Source organism: Sciurus vulgaris, assembly GCF_902686455.1.
Source record: "Sciurus vulgaris genome assembly, chromosome: 9".
In the NCBI taxonomy this organism is placed as follows: Eukaryota; Metazoa; Chordata; class Mammalia; order Rodentia; family Sciuridae; genus Sciurus; species Sciurus vulgaris.
Window position 1 is genome coordinate 111,125,957 of NC_136469.1, and position 27,785 is coordinate 111,153,741.

The following is a 27,785-nucleotide window of genomic DNA, read 5'->3' on the forward strand; positions in this document are numbered from 1 at the left end:
TCTAAAAACCCCACGTGTGGCTGTACACCCAGAAGTTTCTGTGTGTACATTGTGCGAGTGGGAAGGAGTGGGAAATACAACAGTCCATTCACCACCTGGTTTGATGCCATAGTTGAAGGAGGGACCAGTGAACCACTCCACATCATGTACAACCACAAAAGGGGGCTCCTAATTAGAAAAGGTTATACTCCATCTATGTATAACACATCAAAACACACTCTACTGTCATGCATATTTAAAAAGGATTTTTACAAGGAGGTGTACCATTACCGTGATTAGATTAATACATTGTTTCATTATGATAGTAGGCATTATGCTAGAATAAGTCTTTACTTAATATCAAAATGTTGTTCCATTATTTAATTTATAAAATTTTTATTTTTTTTTTTTTAGCAAAGACAACAAGAACTTCTTTTAAACTAGGCATATGACTAAAAATAACCGGTCTTCTCCTCTCCACCCTGACTTCTTTCCCAGAGCTTGCCAGGAGTAGAATTGGAGGTGACAAGTCCTAACAAGGCCACTTGCCTGCAGGGCACCTGGTTGCTTATCTCCCACTAGAAACCACTTTTTTTTTTTTTTTTTTTTAATGAAAAAATCATTGAGGTGGTATGAGTTGAATGTGTTTGAGGGTATTGGGCCTGAAACAGGGCCGAGTCCATCTAATTCAGGTCAGTTTCTGTGCTGTACGAAAGCGTAGGTCATGCTAAGGAGCTAGCATGGCGCCACTTTCCTGGCCTAGTGAAAGAGAGTGCTGGCGTTTGTCTCCTGGAGCTCGCCCCACGTGGGAACTGTTCCATGGGCCTGGACACGTGCACTGCCGCATGTCTATCAACTTACCTACAAATACTTCTTAGAAGTTATAATTTCCATGATGATTAGGGTTAAAAATCAAGCATATACATAGCCTAAATAATTTCAGACATCTCAAGTGCTGTTAATATTTTCAAATTATCACAAATATGTTAGAAATTACATAAATTGAACTGGTTAGATATCTTCAACACTAGTTGTGGAAGCTGTGGGTAGAGAGGGAGTATGTATTTGCGGAGAAATGTAGGCCCAGCTTGTGTTTCATTTGACCGAGAAACAAAAGTTGCACACAGAGGAGCAAAATCCTCTGAGGAAATTGGGGAACATAGTTCAGGTGAGAGAGGACTGACTTCAGGGTTGACTTTTGACCTTGCTCTTAGCCTCCTTTCCTGTAAGTACATACCTCACTCACTCTGTCCTCTGTGTTTTAATTTTAAAAAGTCATTCCACCTTCTTGGATACTTTCCTCCCATGTGCTTTTGCCAAGCCCAACTAAATTGCATGTCCAGATTTTCTGAGAAGAAAACAGGTGTGATTCCAAGGTAGAACATTTGTTCTTTCACTTCAGTAAGTCTTCATTGAACATTTTCCTTGTGGAAGACTCCATGCAGAGAGGAGCAAGGCTTTATTCTTGACCTACAGGAAATTATAATTATAGGAGGGAAGATAAGATGAGGTCTGATATACAAGGCAGAAGAAGTAATAAGGACCAAATAAGAGAGGAGGGAATTCAGAAATATCATTTGAGAGGTTCCTGAAGGACAAGTAGAATTCTAGTACGCAGAGAGACTGGGCTGGTGGCAGTGGGCGACCCAGGAGGAGGGGCTAGCGTGGAGGTGGAAAGACATGAGCGGGGTCTGGAAAGAGCAAATGGTGCATTTTGACGAAAGCACAGGTGCGAGTCAGAGAGCACCGAGGACGGGACGTGGAGGCAAGTTAGGGTCATATTTAGGAGACTTTTGAAAATCGGGGTGAGAAATATGTAGGGAATAAAGGAAGGGTGCGCAAAGGCTCCCAGTGTACTTTTGAAAGGAGAACCTGCTGGCTGTGTTAGGCAGGGATGGATGGGGCAGAGAGACTGATTTTTAGATCATTAGAAGGGAGACTAGCTAGAGAGTTGACGATCTGGCCTCCTCAGCTGGAGGGTGGCGATGACGAGGGCCACAGAGGAAACTGTGCTGAGGCGAGATCTGGGGGATGAGCCGGAAGTGAGCCCCGCCCACCCCAGATGCTGCCGAATTGAGAGGACCAGCCCTGTACATCTGCTGAACCTGCATTTAAGACGAAGCAGGACCCTTCTTAAGGAGAGCCCCAGTTCTTAACTGGAGAGGAGTTGAGCTATGAAAACTAGAGTCTGACTGTAAGGGATTGTTGAATGATCCATTAGTGAGGCACGGGGGGAGCTTCTTCCTTCAAGAAATTTTTCAGTTAAGTGAAAGAAAAAGTGAATGATTGATGACTTACATATTCATATATACGTATTCTTCCTGTAAGTCTTTGGTTCTCAAGCTTGAACATGCCTCACAGTCCCCAGGAGGGTTTGTTACAACATGGGCTATTCCTAGGAGTCACCCTAGAGTTTCTTCAGAACTGGGATGGGGCCCTGGAATTTAATTCGTTAAGACATGCCCAGGGATGCTGTTGGTATTGGCAAGCAACCACACTTAGGGGGCCATTGTAAAAGTTTTGTAGATGAATTCATAGGCATATCAATTGATTTAATACCAATATGAATAATAGTATCAAGAGAGAGGAATTCAGGAAGTTCCCCTTTGTTCTTTGTATCAGTGGATAATAATGATTCAGCCCACACTCCTGGTGATTTAATTTGACCTTTATTGGCAAGTTTACACAGAGAGTCTTGTGCAATGTCAGTTTGTGGCACCGTGAGGCTTTTACCTTAAAACTGTCTTTGGAAGTAAGATTCCCTTTTAATGAATGGTTTTATATGGGTATATTGGTTCCTTTGCTCAGGTCAAAACCCTAATCTCAGCTGTACTCTTCTCTTTGATCTAAAATCCCTCAAATGCTGACTCTAGCCAGAGATTGGGACACACTATTCCTCTTGTAGTTTTTCTGCCCTCTGGGACATCCTTTTGAATAACTTGCCTCTCCTTTTCCACTTAAATAGTAGCTGATTGCCTAGGACCAGCAGGCTAGTGACTTTGGGTGATGTCCCTAGTGACAGACCATTTTGACTGGGGAGTTTGGCAGTGACACTCTCTGAGAATATAAATAATCACCTGCACCTGGCAGCCTCGGATTGAGTTCTGAGAGGGCAGCTTCATCCGGGGCCTTTGATTGAGAGATGCCCAAGGTACTCTAACAGAATGTTTTCACTTCACAAAAGAAACTCATTACAACAAAGCTGCCAACTAGTTTTCTGCTAAGTAAAAACAGATTCCCTTTGAGGTATTTGTTGAAGTCTGAGCCCTGGCAGCCTACTGTCAGACTAATTAGACTGTGTGGAAACAAGAGCAGGTGTATTTGGATGGAACTGGGGAGAGGTAGAGGATTTTGCATTTAAAAGCATGAGTTGCTAAAGCACCTAGACAGGCCATTCTGTCCTCAGGCATTCCCCTTCCCCTTCACCAGCATCCTAATCATTTCCTCCAGAGGCAGAGTAGAAGCTCTGTGAATTTTTGTCCCAACAAAGCAAGTCTCAGCAAAGGACCTAACATTGTTCCCTGCTTCCTTGACACTAGTTGGAATTGGGTCACGGGAGGTCACTAGTTAAAAATAACTAGGTTGCTATTTCAGTTGCCAGCAGATTGCACATGATTATGTTTATTGTCATTGTTCTAAGGATTGGGTATTTAGGAACCAATTCCAAAAGAAAGACAATAATGAATCCTGGGATTGGTGTGTGTCCTTGGCCAGTGTTCAAGTCTCAACTTGTACAGACACTATATATTGTGAGTTGATTTTTAACTTCCCTGGAATTCTGCTGCTCTCTATATCCTAAGATGGGTCTGAGGTCAAGTCTGGAGAAGCTATGTATCTCCTTTCTTTATTTCTGAGTTTGGGGTTTTTGTATTTCAAGAACAGAATTAGGGGATGGGGTTGTGGCTCAGTGGTAGAGCACTTGCCTAGCACGTGTGAGGCACTGGATTTGATTCTCAACACCACATGAATAAATAAAGGTCCATTTATTAACAACCAAAAAATATATACTAAAAAAATATAAAAGAACAAAATTAATGGTGGGGCCTAGAAATATTCTTCATTTTTAACAAACTTCTGAGCAATGCAGATTCTACAGGCCCAGGGAATAAGTACTTTCAAACAAGGTGATTCTATTTAGGTTCCCAGCTCAGTGGATGGATCTAAAGGTAATGAATGCCTTCATTAATCCAGGCCACTGCAGGCTCCAGTATAAATACCTACTCATCAGATGGACAACATTCAAGTGATTGTACATGTCTGATTCTATAATCAGTGAAACTTGGTACGTTGCTGATGAGAGGGGAAATTGCTGTAGATTCCTAAAGAAGTAGTCTGTATCTGATAAAAGTATCAACAAAAACACTCTGGAACCAGCAATGCTTCTTGTAGTATTTACTCCTATAAGATATAATTATGTAACTATATTTTAGTGTTCTTCATGGTGGTAGAAAAAGAAAGCCAGAATTTCAAGAGAATAGTTGCATGAACTATGACACAGCTGTTATCTCTGTGGTACCTGGAAGTCTCATGCTAAACCTTGACCAAAATAAGGACAAGACAGACTAACTAGAGATTTGTAATGTGATGTTTAAGGTTTGAAAGTACCCTGGAAGATCCAAGACTAACTTCTCTGCTTAGTTTAAGGATGCGTATAGATTGATGATACCTGGCTTAAATCATCGCACAGTTTTACTTGATTAGTTGAATAGAACTAGTTGTCCAGGCTTCCCTGAAATTAAAATCTCTTGTACATGTCATGGAAGTTCAAAATTCATGTCTTAGGTCCCCAGTACTTTTCTGGACTTTCATTTTTCTGCTGTCCATACATCTTTTAACTTGATGACAGCCTTTCATGAATACATTCTGTGGAGTCTTGTGAGTCCATTCATGTTTTCAACCTATTGCAGTTGACATATTCATACAATGAAGTGTGAGTTAAGCCAAAAATGAGTTAAGTGTCTATAGTTTATCCTTAAAGTATTATATGTTAAGTGGAAAAACCAAGTCACAGAGAAATAAAATTTGAAAACAAAAAGGGAAAAAGCAGTCCGTCCACAGTTGTCTAGAGAACAGGGTGTGAGGATGCATAATGAGTGCTCCTAACCTTGAGAATGTGGCACTGAGATGAGGAGAGACTGTCAGCTTTTCCTTTCTGCAAATCCATCATCTTGTTGGAAATGTGTTGATTTTGTACTTTAATTGAAAGCATCATAGACTGATGATATGTTTAAAAGTTTCTTAGATGTGAATTTTTGCAGTAGGCTACATATTTTCCAGTTTATCTCTTCAATAATGAACTGATGAAAAATTTCATGTGGAGGGTGGATTGTACTGTTTGGGTAGAGGCAGAGATCGAGAAAGGTCAGGTGGGAAGGAGGCAAACAGATTAGAAAGTGGAGACAGAACTGATCGGCACCGGGCTGAAGGGAAAAAAGCAGATTCAAAAAATAGAGATGGGAAGCAGGTTTGGAGGACCACGCTCAGTGGCCTTCCATGAAAGTGCCACTGGCGTCCACCATGCAGAGTGGAGTGAAGACTCCCTGATGTAGCATGGCCTGTTGGGTCTGAGAAGCCTGTTGTGACACTTCTGTCATGTTGACAGGAACCAATAGGGTAGGCCAGGGCTATTTTAAGATGTGAACTAGCAAACATCTGTGAAGTGGCAGCACTTCAGGGAAGACTAGTTCAGATGGCAGAGCTAGAAGGGGTGGCCCTGAGCTGACGTTAGTGAGTGAGCATGTTCCTGCTCCTCATGGTTACATAATCTTGTCCAGCTGCTTGCACAGCAAGGGAAATCTCAGTAAGTCATAAAACTGAGAGGTCTATTTTAAACGAATGTTTAAATAGTCCATTGGCATCCTTTCATAGCTATTTTTTATTCTGTCAAAACTCACAAACCATAAAATTCACCATTTTAACTCAGACAGTTCAGTAGCCTCTAGTGTGTTCCCTCAGTTACGTGCTGGTCACCACCACCTGACTTGCAGAACATTTCTACTGCACAGAGGCAGTCAGTCCCTTGCCCCACCTTCCCAGAGGCACGGGTCCTTGATCTGCCTTCTGTCTCAATGGATTTGTCTATTCTAGATACTTAATGTAACTGAGAACATGTAGCACATGGCCTTTTGTGTCTGTCTTCTTTCACTTAGCCTGTCTTCAGGCTTCATCCGTGTTGTTCTGGCAGCTCTTCATCCTTTTATTACTGAATAAAGCTCCGTTGAATGGATATACCACATTTTGCTTATCTGGTAGTTGATGGTCATTAGGGTTGTTTCCCCTTTGGGGCTGTTGTGAGTAATGCTGCAGTGAACATTCCTGTACAGCTTTATGTGAAATATGTTTTCAGGGCCCTCAGGTATATGCTTAGGAGTGGAATTTCCGGGTCCTGTGGTAGCTCTGTGATTAATTTTTTTAAGATCTGCCCAAGTGTTTGCCTCTACTGCTATATGTTCAATGCCATCTGTATGTTGTTTTTAACATGAGATCTGCTAGGGAGTGGAGTTTTATCCTTAGTAAATCTGCGTTGCTCTTTCTATGGCTTGACTTCGTGTGGTCTCAAACATGCAGGAATATTAGTGAGTCCAGCATTCCATCTAGTGAGTACTCACTGAGCGCCTTTGTGTTGCTGTGTGGCATCACTGGGGGTGAGCATGAGCAGAGCAGAGCAGCTTCCTGTTGCCATGGGCCATACAGTGTCAGGGAGCAGCCAGCCATTAAATAATCCTCTCTCCACTAAATATATAGAAGGCCTGGGGTAAATGCTCAGAAGGCAAAGTGCAGGGGGCCCATCTAGACTTGGGAGTGGGGTGAAGGACCGGTGTCCACAAATGTCCCCTGAGAAAGTGGTGACCAAGCCAAGGTCTGGAAGATGTGTAGAAGCTGGTAAGTGTGCTGGTCACACACACATTTGAGGGACAGGTGGTGCAGGAAAGAACATGGTGCTTTCTCCAGAGGGCTGGGGACAGTGCTGACGGGGTGGCAAGAGGTGCTGATGGGGAGTAGGCAAGAGCTCTGTCATAAAAGGCCTTTTATAATGAAGGAAATTTTTAAATATTGACAGAATAAGACAATATGACATCTTGTTCTATTGATATAGTAGCCCTTTTGATATCCTTATTGGTAAAATTATTACAGATTTTCAAAGACTCTTTCACAACAGCAGAAGACTTTAAGAATAAAGAGATGAACAATGAGAAATATAAGTATAATTAAAAAACTATACCCAAACTAACAAGTGAATTTAAGAAAGTTACAGAATGACAGGGTTGCTATACAGGAGTTTAATGCATTTCTATATACTACCAGTGACAGATTAGAAATGAAATGAAAACATATCATTTATAATATTAAGAAAAAATAGAAATCCAAGGAAAGACCCATTCATGGAAAACTATGAAACATAACTGAGAGAAATTAATGGAGATGTAAATGAATGGAAAGATAGATCTTGTCCATGAATTGATAGACTTGAGCCCCAAACCAGGTTCCTGGGGGATTTTTTGTGTTTGTGAACTGATGTATATGTACAGATATATCTCAATGAATTCCACTATTATGTGTAATTATAATGCATCAAGAAAAATTCTTAAATAAATAACTAATGAATAATAAAACACTTCAGAAAAATTAGCAATTCAATTCTAGAATTTATGTGGCAATGCAAAGGATTTAGAAAACTCTAATTAATATTGTAAAAGAACAAAGTTGGACGAGTGCAGTACCCAATTCCAAGATTTACCATAAAGCTATAATAATCAAGATGGTGATCCATGTAGGAAGAACACAGGCCAGAAATAAATCCATCATAATAATGTGTCAATGTAATAAAAGAAGGAAAAATCTTTTAAGCAGAATCTCTATGGGGATCAAAAGTACAATAGAAAAAATATGATTCCAAGTACAACCATCCCTCTGTACCTGTGGGGGTCTGGTTCCAGGAATCCCCTCCTGGATACCAAAATCCTCAGATGCTTAAGTCCCTTATACAAAATGATGTAATATTTACATATAATCTATGTTCATCCTCCCAAATACTTTAAACCATTCTTAAATTACTTATAGTACATAATACAATGTAAATGCTGTGTCATTGATATACTTATTGGTTAGGGGATAATGACAATGAAAAAAAGTCTGTTAATGTTCAGTACAGACATTATTTTGTTTTAATTTCTACCTGCAGTTGATTGAATTCTACAAATGCAGCACCTATGGATACAAAGGGACAACTGCAAAGAAATACAAGACTAGCTTACACTTAGCTCTGGGGGATGGAAGGATGGGTTACAAGACTAGCTTACACTTAGCTCTGGGGGACAGAAGGATGGGATTCAAAGGAGCATAAGGATTCTTTCTTGAGTTCTATATCTTCTTCTGTGTGGTAGGTCCACCAGTGTTTATAATTCTCAAAACTCATTGAACAAAACACTTAAGATCTGGTGATTTCATTGTTAAGTTATACTTAAGTTGTAAAAGTAAATCTCACAAGCACAAGCCAGGCAGGTGCCCTAAACTAGGACAGTAGTGTAAGACAGCAGGAAACCATGAACACATGGTGATGGGACTAGGGAACTTCATCGAAGGAGGTGGACACTCTTCTGCCCCAGCCACACGTCACAGTGTGGAAATTGAACCCAAAGTTGCCAGACCTTCTGAGCTTTTCAGATAAACCTCAAGTCTTCTTTTTTTTCTAATAGATTATTTTTGTTATTTAATATGCTATAATTATAACTGTCTTTCCTTTTTGACAAATAAAAATTATGTGTGCTTATGGCGTACCATGATGTTTTGATATAAAGTTAGCCTTCTGTATCTACAGGCTCCACATCCATGGATTCAGCCAATCTTAGATCAAACCTATTCAAGGAAAACAAAATTGCATCTGTACTAAACTTGTATAAATATTTTTCTTGTCATTTCCTAAACCATGTAGCATAATAACTATTTACATAGCATTTATAACATGTTAGATATTTTAGTAATCTAGAGATGATTTCAAGTGTTTGGGAAGAGGTATCCTGTATAGTTTACACAAAAGATTTTATTTAGGTTGAGATAATTTATATGGTAATAGTGGTTTTAAGGCTTGTTGGTATAGTTGTTAGATTTTCTTTTTAACACTTTGAGGATTATTGTCATTATGACTTTCTTTTTCCAGAGGGTTCAGGCTTTATTTCAAATGACATCAAAAGAAATGTACTATCATATTTTTGTACCTAAAAAATTATTTATTTAAAAAAGTATTCTGTAAATATTTACTAACTGGCTACTTTGTGCTCTGTATTGTACTGTTTACTGAAAATGTTAATACTAGCTTTGTCCTTATGAAATGTACTGTCTGGATAATTTATTGATGGGCCTTGCTTTTTTTTTTTTTCCCCTCAGTTCTAAGGGCTGCATTTTCTACCTAACATTATTCCATTGTCCTGTTTTTCCTTTTGTTTTTTAGTGTCAACTGGTCTGTTTAGTATTAATGTCACAGACACACAGTAGGGGGTTAAGGTGTACAGAGAAACTTTGTTATTGTGATACACTAAGGAAACACCTTGAAATACCTCTTGCTCTATCAAGATTTTAAAATAGCTTCTTCTTTCACTTTTTTCTAATAAACCAAATGTGGAAAAGTTTACTCTTTTTGCATTATTATGAACCTAATGAAACAGATTCCTTCTGTTGGCTTTATATGTTAAAGTCTTACTAATTAAAAATCTATTACTTTCCTGCTTGTGACTTTTTCTCTTTTAAGCATTGCTGCTGCTGTAGCATCTGAAATGTGTTCAAACTTGTCACTCCCTTTTGCACATCATTTCTGTGGCTTTCTCCTTCAGCCCAGCTCAGCCCAGTACTTCCTCTTTGGGCTGAAGGAAGTTTGGGACTCCTATGAGACGGCCCTCCATTAGTGAAGGGTCATTTCGAGAGCCGAAATCTACATTAGAAGTTTCTGTTTCTTTGCATAATTTTACATATCCTTGTTATCATAATTAGTTTTTAAATCTGTAAAATTGCTACTAGCTATTTTATTTGAAATTATTCCTTTGAATGATCATTTCATCATAAATAGCCTTTTCATAGGTAGTAAAAATTGTTCTTAAAAATGTCACTTTTTCTCTTTCCAGTTTTGAGAAATGGTGCTTGGGAAATTGTTCACTGGGAAAAGGTATGCATTGATTTTTATTTTGTTCCAGGAAAAGAAATGTGTAGAGGTGTATATAGTAGATTAAATTTTGTATATAATATAAGCAAAAGTTAAGAACTTCACTGATACCAAAGCTATTTAGTAATTGAAGTTGCGAGCATACGTATGGAGCATTCAGTTAGTCACATCCATTTAGCATTTCTGCACTATTCTAGAAAAAGACTATTGTTTTAAAAAGTAATATCTAGAACTCTTTATTTCTATCATAGTATGTTCTGAGTGCTGTTTTCACAGATTTTATTTAACCATGAGCTGTTTTGTCTTGTAAATTTTGCTTTAATCATCTACTGTCCAAGTAAAATAAATGTTAGGGTTCTGATATTTCACATTTGTGTTTTTTACCCTCAAATTCATAAAGTGAGAGTAATCACATTCGAATACTAATTTCTTTTTTTAAGTCTTAAAATCTAAACATTATTGTCTAATGAACTCAAAACAGTTCCATGACTTTGCAAGTTAATTTGCTGGTAGGACCTCTAGCACAGCAGTTAGTGAACTGAGTCATAATTTAACAAATGTTATCTAGGTGTTCATTTTCAGACCTCATTTTCAAAAGGTAAGCAAGTATTATTAGTTCTTCCTTAGTTCTGAAAGATTTACTCTCTAGTCATCTGCAGGTGAACAGCCTGTGTAACTTGGTAAATGACTTTGTGGAGGCCAGGCCATTCTGCCAAGGGGACTTTGTTTCCTGTGATTGCCAGGTACACAAGGAGTACAGGCTAGTATCGTGCTAGGACAACACAGGTATTACCCACAGTCAGTTTATTTGCACTCCATTTTCTTCTCAGATGATTTTTGTGAACACCTTATGTCCCTGCACAGATTCCCCTCTCAACAAAATCTTAATTGCATTTTTATTGATTTTTTTAAGTCAGTTGCTGGGATAGAGACTAACGTCTCCTCTTCTGAATAGTAGAAAATTCCCTGTCTCTCTTCTTTGGTCTTTGACATAAGAGTAACAAAGAGGATAATGCCTTGATCGTGCTTTCATTATTTCTGTCATAGTTGTCTCCCTTTTGGAAGAGCAAAACAAAACCAAAAATGTTAAAAGCACTTACAAAGTAAGTTTCTTTAATGGTCTTGTATGGCACCTGTGAATTTAAACATTTTAGAGAAAAGACAGGTAGACTATAATTAAGTATAACTTGAGTTGTATTACATTTTCATTACTGGTGTTGTCAGTATAGTTAATGTAAATGCACATCCTAACAAATTAATATATCAAGTTATTATCTTCTTATCTAGACTGCTTGCTGAGAAAATAAAGTTATAAAGTCAGGAGATAATCGTCTACTACTTCAATCTAAAATCAGCTTTCAAATTGCTGAGTGGAGAACCAATCTTTCAAGATTGTGTTAATCTACATGGATTATAGTAACTTTTCATTAATTTTTGACAGACAAAAATATTAAATCACCACCGTGTTTAGCCATTGTGGTAGTGTTTTCAGCTATCCTGGAGATCAGTGCCACACCTAATGTGGCATCCCCTGTTGAGATGTAGAGGATCAGATTCTAAATTGCCAAAAGTCACCCAGCTAAAATGAGCTGAAGTTATTAATAACTAGAATCAGACAATTAATTATAACTAATGAAGGCTGGTTTGGTCATAAATTCGAGATGAATACATTCTTGTGTTGGCGGCGATATGGGGAAAAAGTTCTCCTTCCCACTGACATGTGGGATACTTACAAATAAACTTCAAACGTGCGTATGGCCTTTGTAAAGAAATCATCTGTACTTAAGATAGTAAAGAATCACATACATGTACAAATATGTCATATTCTTTGAAAAATTAAAGTATCAATTACTCCAAATTATTTATATATTATAATCTCAGGAAATTGTCAGCTTTTTTCCTCATGAGCTAAATAAATTACCTGATTTCCAAAAATAAATAGTTGAGAAAAATAGAAAAATAGCTTGGAAAATGAAGAACAATGTGCTCAGATTAACTGTAAGTAAAGTAGAAAGTCATTAAAAGAAAGTGTATATGTTTCAAAAATAGACATCAATGAACAGAGTAGCAAGAATAGATTGGAATAGTATAGAATAGAATGCAGTGCCTTGAAATATAGTCTGTTTAACAACAAAAATAATTAGTAAAAGAATTAATCATGGAATAGCAGTTTCAAGAAATAGTATTTGAATATTTAGTTTATATCTAAGTCATAGCCTTTACTAAAATAAATTCCAACTGGCTAAAAGAGTTAAATACTAAAATGTTGTTTCTGAATTACATACAAACAGAATAAAGACTTTAATAAATATAAGACCTGTATCTTAAGGTCTGTGGAATTTGATCACATATATCTTAAAATTAAATACACAACTGAAGTTATCATAAATAACTAGGCAGCATTTGTAAAATGTTTGCACAAAATAGAACAAATTAAGAACTTTGTTATATAAATAGGAAATGAAAGTTGGCAGTAAGAGAATATATGATAAACAACCAGACTCAGAAAATAACCTGTTAATAAAAGTTGCAAATTTAAACAACATTGACGCCTTTGCCTGCTATCTATTCAATAAATAAAAACAAATCCACTTGTATTTTAGAAGGTTTTTTTAAAAATATTTCATTCACATGCTATTGTGGATTAGCAGGTTGGCTACTCATATTGAGAACCATAAAAAAGAAATTCTGGGAATTTATCCCAGAAAATAATCATAAAGTAGAAGAAAATGTCTACATATGTAAAAATGTTTATTGTAGCACAATTTGGTATACATGATATATGTGCAACACCACGAAACTAGTTCTTATTTTATAACTAAAATAATTATAAACAAATAACTACTTCATGAAGTAGTTTTATAAATAAATGATGGTATTCTACATTGTGTAATTTGTGACAAGGAAATTTGTGATTTTACATGGTGTGCAGCACAGAAAAAACTTCTATCCATTCAATAACAGTAGTTGATAATCTGTGTCAGACATGCAGGAAGAAAGATATGTAAGAGTTCCTGTGTCATAGAATATGATCATCGTTGAAAAGAACAGGTCTGCGTGTATTGAGGTACCAGCCATGTTAAAAATGACTCATTGAACACATGGGCAGGCATAAGAGCAAGATGATGCGTTTGGCTTAGCCAGATTACCAGGGCAAGACTTTTCCTTGGTGATATGATATTTTGTGCAATTAAAAATAAAATCAGGGAACCACGACCTAAAGTGTCATCAACATGCCAAGGTAATATGAGAGCGCTGGGCTTCACTTCAGAGTACTTTCCCAGCCTTTCTAAATGTGTGGCCTCTGTGGTTACTTTTTAATGTTCTTCAGAGGACTTAAAAATTTGCACAGCTTATTTGTAGTCATTCACATGGGGGCACACTTTAGTTCTCAAACATTCATAGTTCATCCCTCCAGTTATTACCCTGAAGTCATTTCCCTATTGGAAAAAGGTTAAGTTTCAAGTACCTAGTTCTAAAACAAAGTGTTGAATGACAGAGCCCAGACAAAGAACTGCATCTCCACTCTTAAAACGTCAGCAGTGGCTTCATCAACCCTCTCCACAAAGACCAGTTCTTCACATTGAGGAGCAGCTGAGACTGTTCACGGGTTCTGAAATATATTCAGGTAGAGAATTTAGGTGAAAAACTCCACATTCTTCTGATTTTGTGGGGAAGCACAGTGTGATGGGCTATATACAAGCGTAAAAGTCACTTTGTAGAGTTGCCCTAACATAAAGTTTCCACACAAAATGTGTATTTCTTTGTATTAAGACTCGATCTCTAAAAAAATTCCTTCATAAAAGTATAAATATGCTAGAACCTAGAATTGGGCAGAGTTTGATTTTTTTAATCATTTGATTATAGTTTGATAATCTCACCCTTTTTCATAATTCTCAATCACATTTGCTCATGTGAGTCACTTGAGAATGTAAACCAAAAGCCTGCACTTTTTCCTAAACTTTGGTATTTTGGGCACTGCAACTGCTTTGTTATGTCCTGCCATTGTAATATGTGAGCAAAGCATTTTTGCCATCCTGACTTTTTCTTCTGTTCATTTCTTTTATGCTGGAAAGGCAAATGCTACATTAGGAGCTCAGAGCACAAAGGAATGAGAAATTCTTGGATACCTTTGAGAAATTTATCTAAAATGTAGGCAGGTAATTTCCCTGCTTTCTTCAAGGAATGTGAGAACTGCTTTAACATTTAGTGTTTCTTGGTTTTCCAGGCCACTGGGTAGTGACAGTGTGCCCTATAAGGTGTTAATATGTTCTTCTGTTTAATTACTACAAGGCCTCCTTTTGTCTTATGAAGAATAAAGACATTGAGAAGCGGTACAATCAGTTGAGGGTTTTTGTAAGTCTAACTGTTCAACTCTAATGAGGTAGATAGATGAGGTCCTGATTTTAAGAAGTCTATAGTTTAATTGGAAAAGAAACATCAACCCCCTGAAGGTGACTGAAAAACAGTTAAATGGGAACCTAGGTAGCATTCTAAATGTCACTACAGAGAATTTATGTTTTATTATCTTACTGTAAGTGGATGCCATTAGAATGCTATCAGAGCACAGTTTTTAAAGTTTACATTGCTACTTAATTTTTAGAATTTTTTTTTCTATTTTTCCTTTTTTGAGATAGGGAACTTTTGATTTCAAGGCCCTTGGCAGTTTTTCAGGCAGTATAATTTCAGATTTCTACTGAAACAAACCTTTTTGAACAAAGGCATCCAGAGTTTTCCCTACTTGGGTAACCAGCATACATATGATATAGATCAGAAGTTCCCTGCATCTCCCACCACACACACAACTTTCCCTGACCTATTTTTTTCAGCATGTGAAGAGGAACACAGTGGGTCCCCTCTGGAATAATTTCTTATGTTTCCCACCAAGGATAGTATCCTCTCCTTTTCCCCAATAAAGTATTATTTTGGAATTCAAAGACATGTAGGGAGAGGGAAGAACAGAACATCTTTAGCAAAACCAAAGAGACATTTCTTCCCTATATTAAATATAGAAACATATTTTTAGGCTCATTTGTCTACTAAGAGAGTTAAAATTGTGATCTAATAGGAATGGCTACCAGCATAACTTGGTCCACTGAGTTCAGCCAGGTTGTTACTTAGTTGGAGTTATATTTTTTGCCAAAAGCTGGATAACAGACCTGATCCTTAAATTTCTTCCAAGTTTCTGGCTATTGATCATCTTTCATTTTTTCATCATGCCATGATCAGAAAAAAATACTAGTACATAGTAAAATGTTAAGCTGTTTATTTTTAACTTGAATTACATCAATAGTTTCAGTAAATTTACTAGTGTAAACATCAAGCTTTGCTGATAATCGAGTAGTCAGATGTGCATTTGAGGCTTAGCTTTTCCACTCACTGATCCTGAGCAAATATTAGAATCTCAGACTCATTTTCTTCCTGTCTAAATTATGAATAACAACTAATTCTTGTTTCATAGGGGTCATTGTGAAAGGTAATGATTGCATTTGATCATTTCTCTAGTCGAGTTGAGATTTCCATAAATAGGGTAAATATTTCAGGAACTGAATTCCTCCCTTTTACTTTTATGTCAAAGAGAAAGAATATGAGAAGTTGAGATGTCAATTAAGTAGGTAAAATGGATCCATTGATTTTATTAAGATAAGTTATATAACTGAAAAAAAAATACAGAATTCATTTTTTAAAATATTCTCCTATCTCTGGCCTCAATCCTAGACAGACAGTTTTGTGCCATTTTTGTGAAGACCAGTGGTTCTTGTTTGCCAATAGCCATTTTTCCTGTATTCTGTGCTTTAATACAATGGGTTGTATATTTGTAACTATCTTTCCATGCAGATAATTAACCAATTCCCAGTTTTCTTTCAGGTAAATGTTGGAGATATAGTTATAATAAAAGGCAAAGAGTATATACCTGCTGACACTGTACTTCTCTCATCAAGGTAGAGATACCTACTGATGCTCAAACAGTGTAGAGGATGGTTTCTCTACCCTGCATTGACCTTGTGATTTCTCCAAGGAAATAAGGAATAAACGAAGAATTTTAAACCTCTTGAATGATTTTTAATTAAACATTCAAAAACTTGATTGGACTTAAAGGGCTCTTTCATGTTTGCCATATAAAATAAATAACAGGTATCATATAATCCAAAAGTTAAAATTATAATTGAGAATCTCCTCTTCCTCTGAATGTGTCCAGATTCATGTGTGTGGACCACTAACTCTTTTAAAGATTTCTGGTCATTTATTTTATGTCATCCATGAATTGGGTTCTGTTGATTTTATCTTTCAATCCTTGTTCATCATAAATTCCATTATGATGTATCCATATATCCCCGCATTGATCCTTATGGTGAAATGGCACAAGAAAATCAAAGAATGATTTCTTTTTTGTCATCATACCTTTCAAAATGCCACCCTCTTCCAACCAAAAATTAAGTACTTGCTCTTTCTCTTAAGCTCTTTCTGTTACTGAGTTTAGATAATTTTTGTTATACTCGTATTTAAGATAGTCATGAATTAGTATTCAGAACATATGGCAGTTACCCTTCAAAGAATGTGATTTTTCAAATGGTTTTATGTTTAAAAACTGTAAAACTAGTCCTAATATAAATTAAGAAGAAATGTTTTTCCTATTTTAGAGGTTGTTTATCATCATTTCCTTGGACAGTTTTATTTGTAATATCCATATGTAAATATGGACAGTGTCCTTTTTTCAAAACCTATTTAATCAGGTCATGATTTAAAGTGATTAGATTCATGACAGGCTAGTGAAGCTTGAGCAAGTAAGAGTTATCCAGATATTTAGAGAAGCAAGTCTACAGATAGTTGAAACAGCTAGAGGTGGTTCTATTTCTATATTTAATAGTCAGTTACTTTTTGTGTCACATCCAGATAGGTTTTTGTTTTCAGAAAAATTAGTATGGGTTTTTTTTATAATCAGCCTTTCTGTTCTTAGTTTTCTTTGCTTACAACTGTTTTTAGGGTAAAATTTCTAAAACTGAAGTAAAGTTTTCTGTCTATACTTGGCCATATGAGACCAAACTTAAGGATGATCCCATTACCATTGTCTCAGGTTCTGGATATCAGATATTAGAAGGAGCTCCACTTAGTAGTCAGAAAACCAGGATCCTTTTCCTGGCTTGGTGATTTTGAACAAACTATGTAATCTCATATCTTTCACATAGAGGAAGATGGGCTAAGCAATCAGCCTTGATATTCCCCAATTTTTTTTAATTGATAAGCTTTCAGAGTACTTAATATGATGATGTACTTTGATGGTACTAAGTGAAGTTTGATAAATGTGCTGGATGATTGGTCATCTAGATATTATATTTATATAAGAAAGATAAAAGTGATACAGAAAGTCTTCTAACAATTAAGAAAGCATTGAAGCATTGATGTTTTCCTGACTAAACTCTGAGACATTACCCTAGAACCATATGTACTGAGCCATTCATGAACAGTATTTTTTTGGTCTGCTCAGACATCCTGCCCTGACTTTAATTCTAACTTGAAATTTTTAAAAATATTTGTCATCTTTCTCTATCCAGTCCCGGAAGCTCCCCAAAAAGCTCTGTGCTTGTACAAGTTGGATGTTCAATGGGAAATTCTGTGCAGATATTCCAAAATGTGAAAAACTTTGAAATCTGAAATACTTCTAGTCCCAGTCATTTCAGATAAAGGATACTTAACCTTTATTTTTAAACTTTAGAGCATTTTTTAAATAGGATTTTTTTTCTAAACATCAAAAACATTTCCTAGTGGCTATCAATATTGGTAGATCAAATAGTTTCTAGGTCTTCTTATCCACAGTGATTAATTTCCTCCAAAGATTATTATAGTTTTAAAAGATTATCTGATCCTTTATTTTGTAGTATATTGGTTGTGCTACAAATATTTCTACCTAAGAATCACAGTAACACCTTTCAACTGGTGTTTTGCTTTGCTTAGCTCTTTTGAGACTACATTAACCTTAAGAATTAGGTAATAGTTTTTATCATCATTTAACAGAAAGAGAAATTTTGACATTGTTTTACATTTAGTTACTTAACTTTAGTGACTAAGTCAAGGTTGAAATACTCCTGATTATCTTCACTATGCCATGCTGCCTGCTGTTTAAGTACATGGTGATTTTCACCAGCAAGTGGGCACCATTTAGCAGTAAGAATAAACAACTATTTGTAATATTTAATTTCCAAATGTTTTTCATTTTTAGTTGCTTATAGTGAATCTTCTGTGAGTTAGTTTGAAATGAAGGCATGAACATGGTTAAAAGTTACTATGTTTCATTGAGTTTCACTTTTGAAATGGAGAAACTGAAATTTTAGTATAATACATTTATGCATTAAGAAAGTATAAAATAGAGTAAAATAACTCAAGCTAAATTGAAGTCCAAATGTATTCTTAGTATGTCTATTTCATATCCTCCCTGAAAATTTTTCTTGTTTCAAAGGCTTAAATTCATCCCCACACCCACCCCCCAAAAAACACAATGTGTTACCTAGACTTTGTTATTAGATAACACCAAATGCTACAATTATGCTTTCTAACTTCCTAAGATCCATGTCTTTGCTTCTTTGCATTGAAGGTAATACATATACATTAACCTTAAAAATCTTTTTGAATCAGGATGTTCTCAACAAGGTTTTTTTTGTTTGTTTGTTTGTTTAAGTGTGTTGGTGTACGAGGGAGCTAGTGTAATATGCTTTGCTTTTCAAAAACCTAAAAAGTAACTTCCACAATTGTTTCTTTGCTTTTTTGGGTAGTAGTAGACATAAAGCAGATGGAATGAGATTTAGGAATTAGATACAGGAATATCTATAAGGTAGAGTAGCTCTACTCTATAAAGTGTTTTACTCCATAAAGTGTTTTTTATTCAATTCAGTTATCAATGCTTGTATGTAAACTTCAAAAACTGGAAGTTTTTGCATTAGAAATTGAAAATTGGTTTTAAAAGCAAATGAGTAATTCTTATTAAATATTTTCTTGTGCCTTCAGACCTGATCAAAATAAGTTTTGAAAAAACTGGCATTAGACATTTTTATTAACATGTATTATTTTCTATAACAATTTCAAACCTTCTGTCTCTTTTGTCCATTTGTTTGTTTTTTTCTCTGTTATTCATTTTTTTCCCCATTTTAATTATTTTAAACTGGGACATGTAGGTGGCAGTAGGGGAAATAGTGAAAGTGACCAATGGGGAACATCTCCCAGCAGATCTCATCAGTCTGTCCTCAAGGTTAGAACCTCTGAGTTATACAGGATGTGTGTACGTGGGTCCTCACCCTAAACCAGAGAACAGTTGCATCCAAATATGTTTGAGTTCTGTGTCTCTTCCTTTTAAATGAACTTTTTTATACTTCTTGGTGATGGACATTTTACAGATGTTTTAAAGGCATTTTATGAATACCACATTGGATGATGTCTGTGCCTCAATGGGGCAGATTCAACTCCTGTTGTGATCGATAGGAGTCCAAGAGGCATGCCAGTAAAGGTAGATTTTAATTTCCTATGCATCATTAATAGACATCCATATTTAACAACATGCCTCAGTACTGAAGCTTAACTTACTACCTTGCTAGCATATCATTTTGAAGTGTTAAGCTTTTCCTGAAACAGTCATTAAAAAATTGAATTTCTTAAATATTTTCTTATTCTCATATCTTAAATTTTCTACAAGTTCTTTAGAATACCTCCAACTGATTATGACTGTAATTTGGGCTTAAATAGGGTTTATAGAGGACCCCCTGCACAAAGCTGGATGTTGTACCTTTTGTACCGCATGCTTTGGGACCAGTTTTTATCCCACCTGTAACTCGTGACAAAGTGCACGTTCCTGTAATAAACTTCAGCCATCTCCTAGTGTCTGTATTGTGATTTGCATCTTGTTTCATTTCCACGTACTAATCAAGACGCCTGCTTTGCCTCTCTGACTGTAGTTTGTGTTTTGGATGTGATATTTGCTGAAGTGTTTCTGATCTGGCATGATTCCTGACTTCTTGCTACTTTTTCACAGCACTGTTAAGAACTGCTTCCCTCACAGCTGTCTTCAGTGGTTATTAAGAATGTTCTGACTTTGGATGCGTATTTTATTTGCCCCACTTCAAATAGAAATCATCCATTTAAACTTCATCACTTCTTAGTCATTTAAAGCCCTAGAAAAACTGTTTTGTGAGAAAAAAAAAAATAGAATGTTATTCTCATTCATTCTGAGACTGGCCTTTGATAAGTATATCATCAGTAAAATTTTAATGCATTTTGTCACCAAAATGTGGAATCAGTGTTGTCATTTAGCATTTTGTTTGTGATTGTGCTACAATAGTATCAAAAGATGTGTTTTATAATTTCATAAACCATTTAATGTTTCAAATGTATATATAAATAAATCACAAATTTGAAGCAATTGCCAGAGCCAAATTACTATTATGAAAGTGATTTTTAAAAATAAAATTTTAAATAATTGATAGAATGAAAATATAAATATTGGAAGACTTCTCCAGTTGGGAAAAAAGGAGCAGCGTGTATGAAAGAGCCCATAGAGTAAATGGGAAAATGCAGTTACTTTAAAATGAGCCTGTAAAATATTTGATTAATGTCCTTGTGTAATTTCCACAATCTTTAGGCTACAAAACAACTAACTGCCGAATTCTGAAATTTTGGAATAGTTTATTTTGCACATGTACAAATTGGAAGTTCATTAGAAAATTCCAGGTGTTTGTGACTTGCAAATTTCTTTCTTTGGAAGCTTTGCACATACTCGTAAGAAACTATATTCATAATAACTTACATGATAGGCTTTTATGTAACCAAGTGCTATTGAGATTGGAATTCAGAATGCTTTTCCATAGAGTTGAGGATTATACAGCTGCACAACAAACTCACACGTCTGTTGTTGCTAAGCAGTAAAGTTTCATGAGAAGGGAAGGGTATAAGATAGAGGTATAGCAACTGCAGTAAAACTAAAGAAACAAACCTGTTATGCCACTGCATGCCAGATTTCACTTTGTTGGAGAGCAGTGTGACCAAGTTGGTCAATTTTAGTTTTATTTTTCCTGTCTCAAGTATCTCTGTATCACTTTTAAGAGAGAGGAAAGTAGGGACAGAAAAAAAAAAAAAAAAAGAGGGAGGAAAAATATTGTCCATTTTTATTGTAAAATCTGTTCTTGTAGCTCTTAAAAGGAACCTTAAATTTTTAATATGTTGTGCTCCATGCAATCCTGTTCATTACAGATAGAAGGTAAAAAAAATGCAAGCTTGTAGAAGTAGCAATCTGGAATTTTCTAATCAACTACTTTGCTTACCCAATTTACATGTGGACCATGAACATGAAATCTTCCTTGATATTTCTGAGCTAAAGATAAATCTGGGCACAAACTGCTTTACATTTCAGATACAGTCTGTGTTGTGTCTATATGGATGAACAATTTAAAAATAACGTGACAAATCTACTCATTTACATTATCTTGAAGGCCATTAGTGAGTGTTGTCAGGAAATTGCTTTTGGGTCCTTCTGGCTGGAAAGCTGATCCATGATTTGTCATGCATGGGTTCTGCCTCACAGCATCCTGCTGTTGGAATGAAAATCATCTAGAAGCTAGGTGATGATAGCTTTGCCTAGAACAAAAGGCTTTGGTGTCTGAACATTTAAATATTCTACTTTCTTTCTCCCACTAAATCTTTGTGCTTCTCAATTCTAAACAACAGTGAGCCCCAGGCCATGTGCTACATTGAGACATCCAACTTAGATGGTGAAACAAACTTGAAAATTAGGCAGGTAAGTTCTAATACAGATTCATATAATTATTCCTGTTTTGTTACATGGAATGAAAAGCTTCTCTCTTACTGTTGCTATCTTGAGGGGGAGTATTTCTGTCCAAGTTCTATTTTCTCATTGGGGTTTTATAAACCAGTGTAAAGTAAATGGAATATTCAGATTCACTTGGCTGATTAGATGTAGTCCATCATATAAATATTATTTGTAATATTTTATTTTATGTAATAGCCAACACTTGGGTAATAATAATCATAGTCATTCTAAGTGCTTTGACGTGGTAGCTTATTTATTTTTCCTATCCACCTGACCCAAATTAGTATTCAACCTTGCCATGTTGAAAATATGTGGCTTCCTTTGCTATTCTAAAATTCACTCATCTTGTGGTTTTAGATTAGCCTGGATTTCTACAGTTCCTTTTCATACCATAATAGCAGAAAACAACAGTCAGGTTGTTTGTCAGATTCAGCAGACAGACTGAGACTGTATAGTGCTAAATATTAATTTCACTTTTGGAAAAATAATTGCTCCTTGGGGTCTTCAAAATATTTTTGTAGACTAGTTTATACTTTCTTTAGTACTTTCACAAAAGTTGCCCTAATCTTGTGCTAAAAACACAAGATTGTGTTCAAGTTGGGAAAGAAGGTAAACCCTAAATTGTGATTTGACAGGTTATTGTATAATGGGAAAGAATGTTTATAAGATAGTGGGCTCCCTTAGGTCCGAAGAGCTGGATAAATCCCCTATCCCTGAGCCCAACACAACTTATTTAACATACTCTTTGCTTATTTAAAAATTTTTAAACAGGGCTTACCAGCAACCTCAGATATCAAAGACATTGACAGTTTGATGAGAATTTCTGGCAAAATTGAATGTGAAAGTCCAAACAGACATCTCTATGATTTTGTTGGAAATATAAGACTTGATGGACATGGGTATGTAAAAGCATATTTGCTGCATTTTCTTGTGTTGTCAGATGTTTTCCAGTTCTGGGTACCTGTTATTTTCTTCTGCTCTAAGCTTGAATACTCAAAACATTTTTTATAAGCATGTCTGTGTTCCAGCCCAAATTTTGTAAAAATATTGGATCTTAACTTTATTCGTGTGGTATAGGCTTTTCCCAGGGTTCCTGCCAATCTGGCAGTTAGATGTTTTCAAGGATATTCCATGTTCCTTGTGGCTTGTTTTGTGGGTAAATAACCTATGGCTTGTTCTTTGACCACAATACTTGTAATAGACTTAATCATCCAATCTTCATGGCCTGGGTTCTTTTCTATGACCTCTGGATATCTTGGGGAGTTCAGGCTGTATCCCCAAGGTGTTTATTGGGGAATATGTCTCCTTTGTGCAATTTGTCATATGCTTTTTTTCCTGGGGGGCAGTGCTGGGGATTGAACCCAGGGCTTTGTGTGTGCAAGGCAAGTGCTCTACCACTGAGCTACACCCCCAGCCCTTATTTGCTCTTTGGTAAGCCATATTATCATGTGTAATCATCTTTTGTTTTTCCTTGCTTCCTATTTTTCTCTCCTCTCCTCTTTCATACCACTTCTCTATCTCTTCCATCAATCATTCAACCAGTATTTCTTGTGCACCTAGAGGGGTAGGCCATTTACAGATATTAAGGAGGTACTAATGAACACAGCAGATAAATACTCCTGCCCTGGTATCTTACTTCATTCAGGCCACTATAACAAAAATACCTTAGATTGGACAATTTATAAACAACAAGAATATATTGCTCACAGTTATGGAGGCTGGAAAGTCTAAGACCAAGGTACCAGCAGACTTGGTGTCTGGTGAGGACATGTTCCTCATGGATGGCACTGGCTATATGTCCTCAGATGGTGGAGGCCCTCGGAACTTCCCTGCGAGGGCCCAAATCCCATTCATGAAGGCAGAGCTTTCATGATCTAATCACAGCAAGACCACACCTCCTCACACTACTCTGTTAGGGATTAGGTTTCAACTTATAAATATTGGGGGCAACAACATTCAGACCATATGATCTGGTGAGATTACTTTCTCATAGTAAGAGAAGGGCACACCAACAAGCAATGAAATGATAAATAAGAAAATTCTACCTCTACTAGAAAGCAATAAATGCTTTGAAAAAGATTTCAAAGGATAAGAGAGTGGGAGAATGTGGGGGGAAATCAGGATGGTTGCGGTTAGCCTCACTGAGAAGGTAACATTTGAGCAATGATGAGTAGGAGGTGAGGAACTTAGCCATATGAAGATATGGAAGGAGAGGATTCCAAACAAAAGAAATAGTGCAAGTTTTTAGTTATTTCATTACATGATTTAATGTGCCTGGAGCAATTTTGGAATATTAGGCCATTGTGGTGGGAATGGTGTGATCAGGAAGAGAGTAATAGAAGAAAAACCAGTAGCAAATAGTGGGCCATATCACAGGAGGCGTTGTAGGTCATTGTGGGAGTGGATTCAGAATGAAATGGGAATCCACTGGAAGGTTTTGAGGGAGGACGATCAGCAGTTCAGTTTTGGACCTAATAAGTTTGTGATGTACAAGTAGAGATGTCCAAGAGACAATTGAATATATATCTGAAGTTTGGGACAGATGTCTAGAGTGTGATAAATTTGGGAGACACTGGCAGAGATATTTAAAGCCATGGGACTGGAAGAAACCATTGAGAGTGAAAGGGTATAGGCAGAACAATTGAAAGACCCAAGGACTCTCCTAGGACTGTCCAACATTAAGAGGTTGTGAAGCTGGGGGTATGACTCAGTGGTAGAGTACTTCCCTACCTGCATGAGACCCTGGGTTCAACCCCCAGCATGGGAGTGGAGTAGGGGTGAGGTTGAGAAAAAAGGAGAGACTAGTGAAAGAGACTGAGACCAAGTTTGTAGGATGGAAACCAAGAGAGAGGTGGCAGGGAGGAAACTGTATCAAGGCAGAAAGCACGGCACTAAATTGGGTCAGATTAGAAGAAAGCTGAATATAACCAGTTGTGTTTAGTTAGTGGACATCATTCAACTTGACTGGAACAGGTGGAACCTAGGAGATTGTGTTTGAGATCATGGAAGGAGTTGAGAATAACAGACTTTTCCCAAGGGGTTTTGTTGCAAAGGGGAGTAAAGAAATGGGGTAGAACCTAGCAGAAAGAGTGGGAGCTTTTCTGCTTCCCTTGTCTTCTTTCACCTTTTACCCTCCCTTTATTCCCTGAATCCCGTACAGTATATTTTATGTGCCAGACATTTGTAGTGGTCAACTAAACATCAACCAGACACACTGGTTCAGCCCACCAACCTGGGAAAATGTTGTTGATGCTTTCATTATTTTGTAATTGCATTATTAGAGATTGGAACTCTAAAAGACATTCAAAGTACTCAGATCCACCAAAAGTTTGCCTGCAACCATCAAAGTAATTGATGTTTAAACTTTTCACCAAGTTATCTTTTCCTGAACATATGGTTGTAGACTAATGATAGATTTGGCCATTTATATAAGTAGTGCTTCTTTAGTCTGACATTCCTAACTGGCCAGCTTCCATTTCTTATCAGTTCCCCTTTAAATTGATTCCAGGCAAATCCATGCTGTCAAGGAGAAATTTTGTATGATGATGCCAAGATTTAGGATACAGATAGAATTTATATAATATGCTTTATTTTATATGAGAGGCAGAAATAGATCTTAAAGACCTCTGTAGCACATTTGATTTTGACTGTGATTACCCAGAGATCTGGAGATCCTTTGGAGTGAGTATACTGTGAGTCCTTTAAGGATGAGAGTCATGGTCTAATGCCAGAAGCTTTGAAATTCCAGCTGTGATGAAAACAAGTTCTTCTTGTTCTTAAAACAAGTTCTTGAAAAGTAGTGCATTTTGCTTTTTACCAGTTTGTACCTGTTTATTTCCAGTCAATCCATACTTCAAATGCTGAGTGACAGTTGCTATATTATTCTGCATTGAATAAGTGAGGAACAGTGGGTACCCATGTTCCCTAGAGCATAGTTCAGCAGCTTCTCCAGAACTTCATGGAAACCTGCTATAGGCCCAAGGTCCCTTCCAACTCTGAAGTGCACCCCAAATCTTGAGACATATATAAGAAGGGATCTGGTATGCTTTTGTTATGACTAATCTCCCAAAAGTTCTTGTGCATAATAACCCAGTGTAATGGTGTTTTAGTCAGCTTTTTCTTTGCTGTGACTTAATGACCCAACCAACACAACTGTAGAGGAGGAAGAGTTTATTTGAGGAATCATGGTTTCAGAGGTCTTAGTCCATAGAAGGCTGGCTCCATTCCCAGCAGCTGAACATCATGGCAGGAGAATGTGGCAGAGGGAAGCAGCTCACACCATGATCAAGAAGCAGAGAAAAAGTCCACTCTCCAGATTCAAAATATATACCCCACAGCCACACCCCAATTCCCACCTCTACTAACCACACCCTTACCACATCAATTACCACTCAGTTAATCCCTATTGGGATTAATTCACTGATTGGGTTAAGACTCTTATAACCCAATCATTTCTCCTCTGAACCTTCTTGCATTGTCTCACACATGAACTTTTGGGGAACACTACATTGAAACCATAACAAATGGTATTGAGAAGTGGTGGGACAGAGTGGGAGGTAACTAGGTCCTGGGAGCTCCACCCTCAGAAGGAATAATGCCCATATCACAGGAGAGAGTTAAGTTCTATGTTAGTTACTGTAGGGGCAAGTTGTTATACAGTGAGTCCACCCCATGTGTTTGGCTGCTTCACCCACGGCTCTTATACATGGACTCCCCCCATGCGATGCTCTCTACCATGTTTTGACACAGCATGAAGCCCTTGCCAGATGTGGTCACCTGAGCTTGGATTTTTCAACCTCCAAAACTGTGAGCCAAAATAAGCATCTTTTCTTATACCCAGTCTTTGGTATGTTTTAAAATAGTCACAAAAAATGGTCTAAGATAGGTTCCCATACAGTTGGGTCCAGAAGGCATACTGTTGTACTTAAAGAATGAGAGTTACGGTTGCTTTTCTTTTCTGGAAATCAAAATGCACTGTGTCCTAAGGATTCATTCCAGTATTGTTCTCACCTACCAATCTGAATCGATTTCACCTAAGCAAGAGAATTTGTATAGATCCTGAAAGAATGTCCAGGCCCCATGCCGCTGCTGGCTCTAAAGCTTACTAGACAGAGACACCAGAAATGAAGCCTTCAGTAACATGAGGCTTTGATTGACAAAGATTCTGTGTTCTCTGTAGACTTTTTTCCAGGGGGGTGGAATTGTTTCCTTCTTTTTTTTCAGAAGTATTTTTATGTTTGTGTTTTTTGCTGTTTTAGTTAGCTTTTTCACTGCTGTGACTAAAAGACCCTACAAGAATTATTTTAGAGAAGGAAAAGTTTATTTGGGGCTCACAGTTTCAGAAGTCTCAGTTCATAGGCTGCTGGCTCCAAATTCCTTGGAGCTCAAGGTGAGGCTGAACATCATGGAGGAAGAGTGTGGTGGAAGGAAGCCCCTTACATGATGATCAGAGAGACAGACAAATATATACCCCAGTGCTCCTCCTCCTCCAGCCATACCCTACCCACTTTCATTTACCGCTCAGCTAATCCCACCAGGGGATTAATTCAGGACTTGGGTTAAAGCTGTCATAACCCCATCATTTCTTCTCTAAACCTTCTTGCATTGTCTCACACATGAGCTTTTGGGGGATACCTCACATCCAAACCATAACATTTGCTTTTACTTTATTTTTCTTATTAAAATGAAGACTTGGTCATAGAAACCCTTGGACCATTAACTTTTGTATATTACATTTCCATCAAGTAATCCAATATATCTGTGATAGTGCTATATCCTTGTATGAGTTTGTATCACCTCATAACCTACTGTAGAGGGTAGGCTTACAGAAAACCCACAAGTGAC

At 36.9% G+C, this 27,785-nt stretch overlaps 1 protein-coding gene across 4 annotated transcripts in view; it reads left to right on the top strand.

The window, feature by feature from the left end:
- ATP8A1 (ATPase phospholipid transporting 8A1) overlaps positions 1–27,785 on the top strand; it is a 217,640-nt gene that overhangs the window by 41,002 nt on the left and 148,853 nt on the right. For 2 of the 4 annotated variants that reach the window (XM_079152799.1, XM_079152801.1), the window contains exons 6-9: positions 10,095–10,135; positions 16,001–16,074; positions 21,839–21,908; positions 22,713–22,840. In XM_079152799.1, the coding sequence (XP_079008925.1) occupies positions 10,095–10,135; positions 16,001–16,074; positions 21,839–21,908; positions 22,713–22,840 (313 nt within the window). Of the gene's footprint in view, positions 1–10,094; positions 10,136–16,000; positions 16,075–19,299; positions 19,374–21,838; positions 21,909–22,712; positions 22,841–27,785 lie in introns of all 4 variants that reach the window. The other 2 variants (XM_079152800.1, XM_079152802.1) reach the window with 2 other exon arrangements.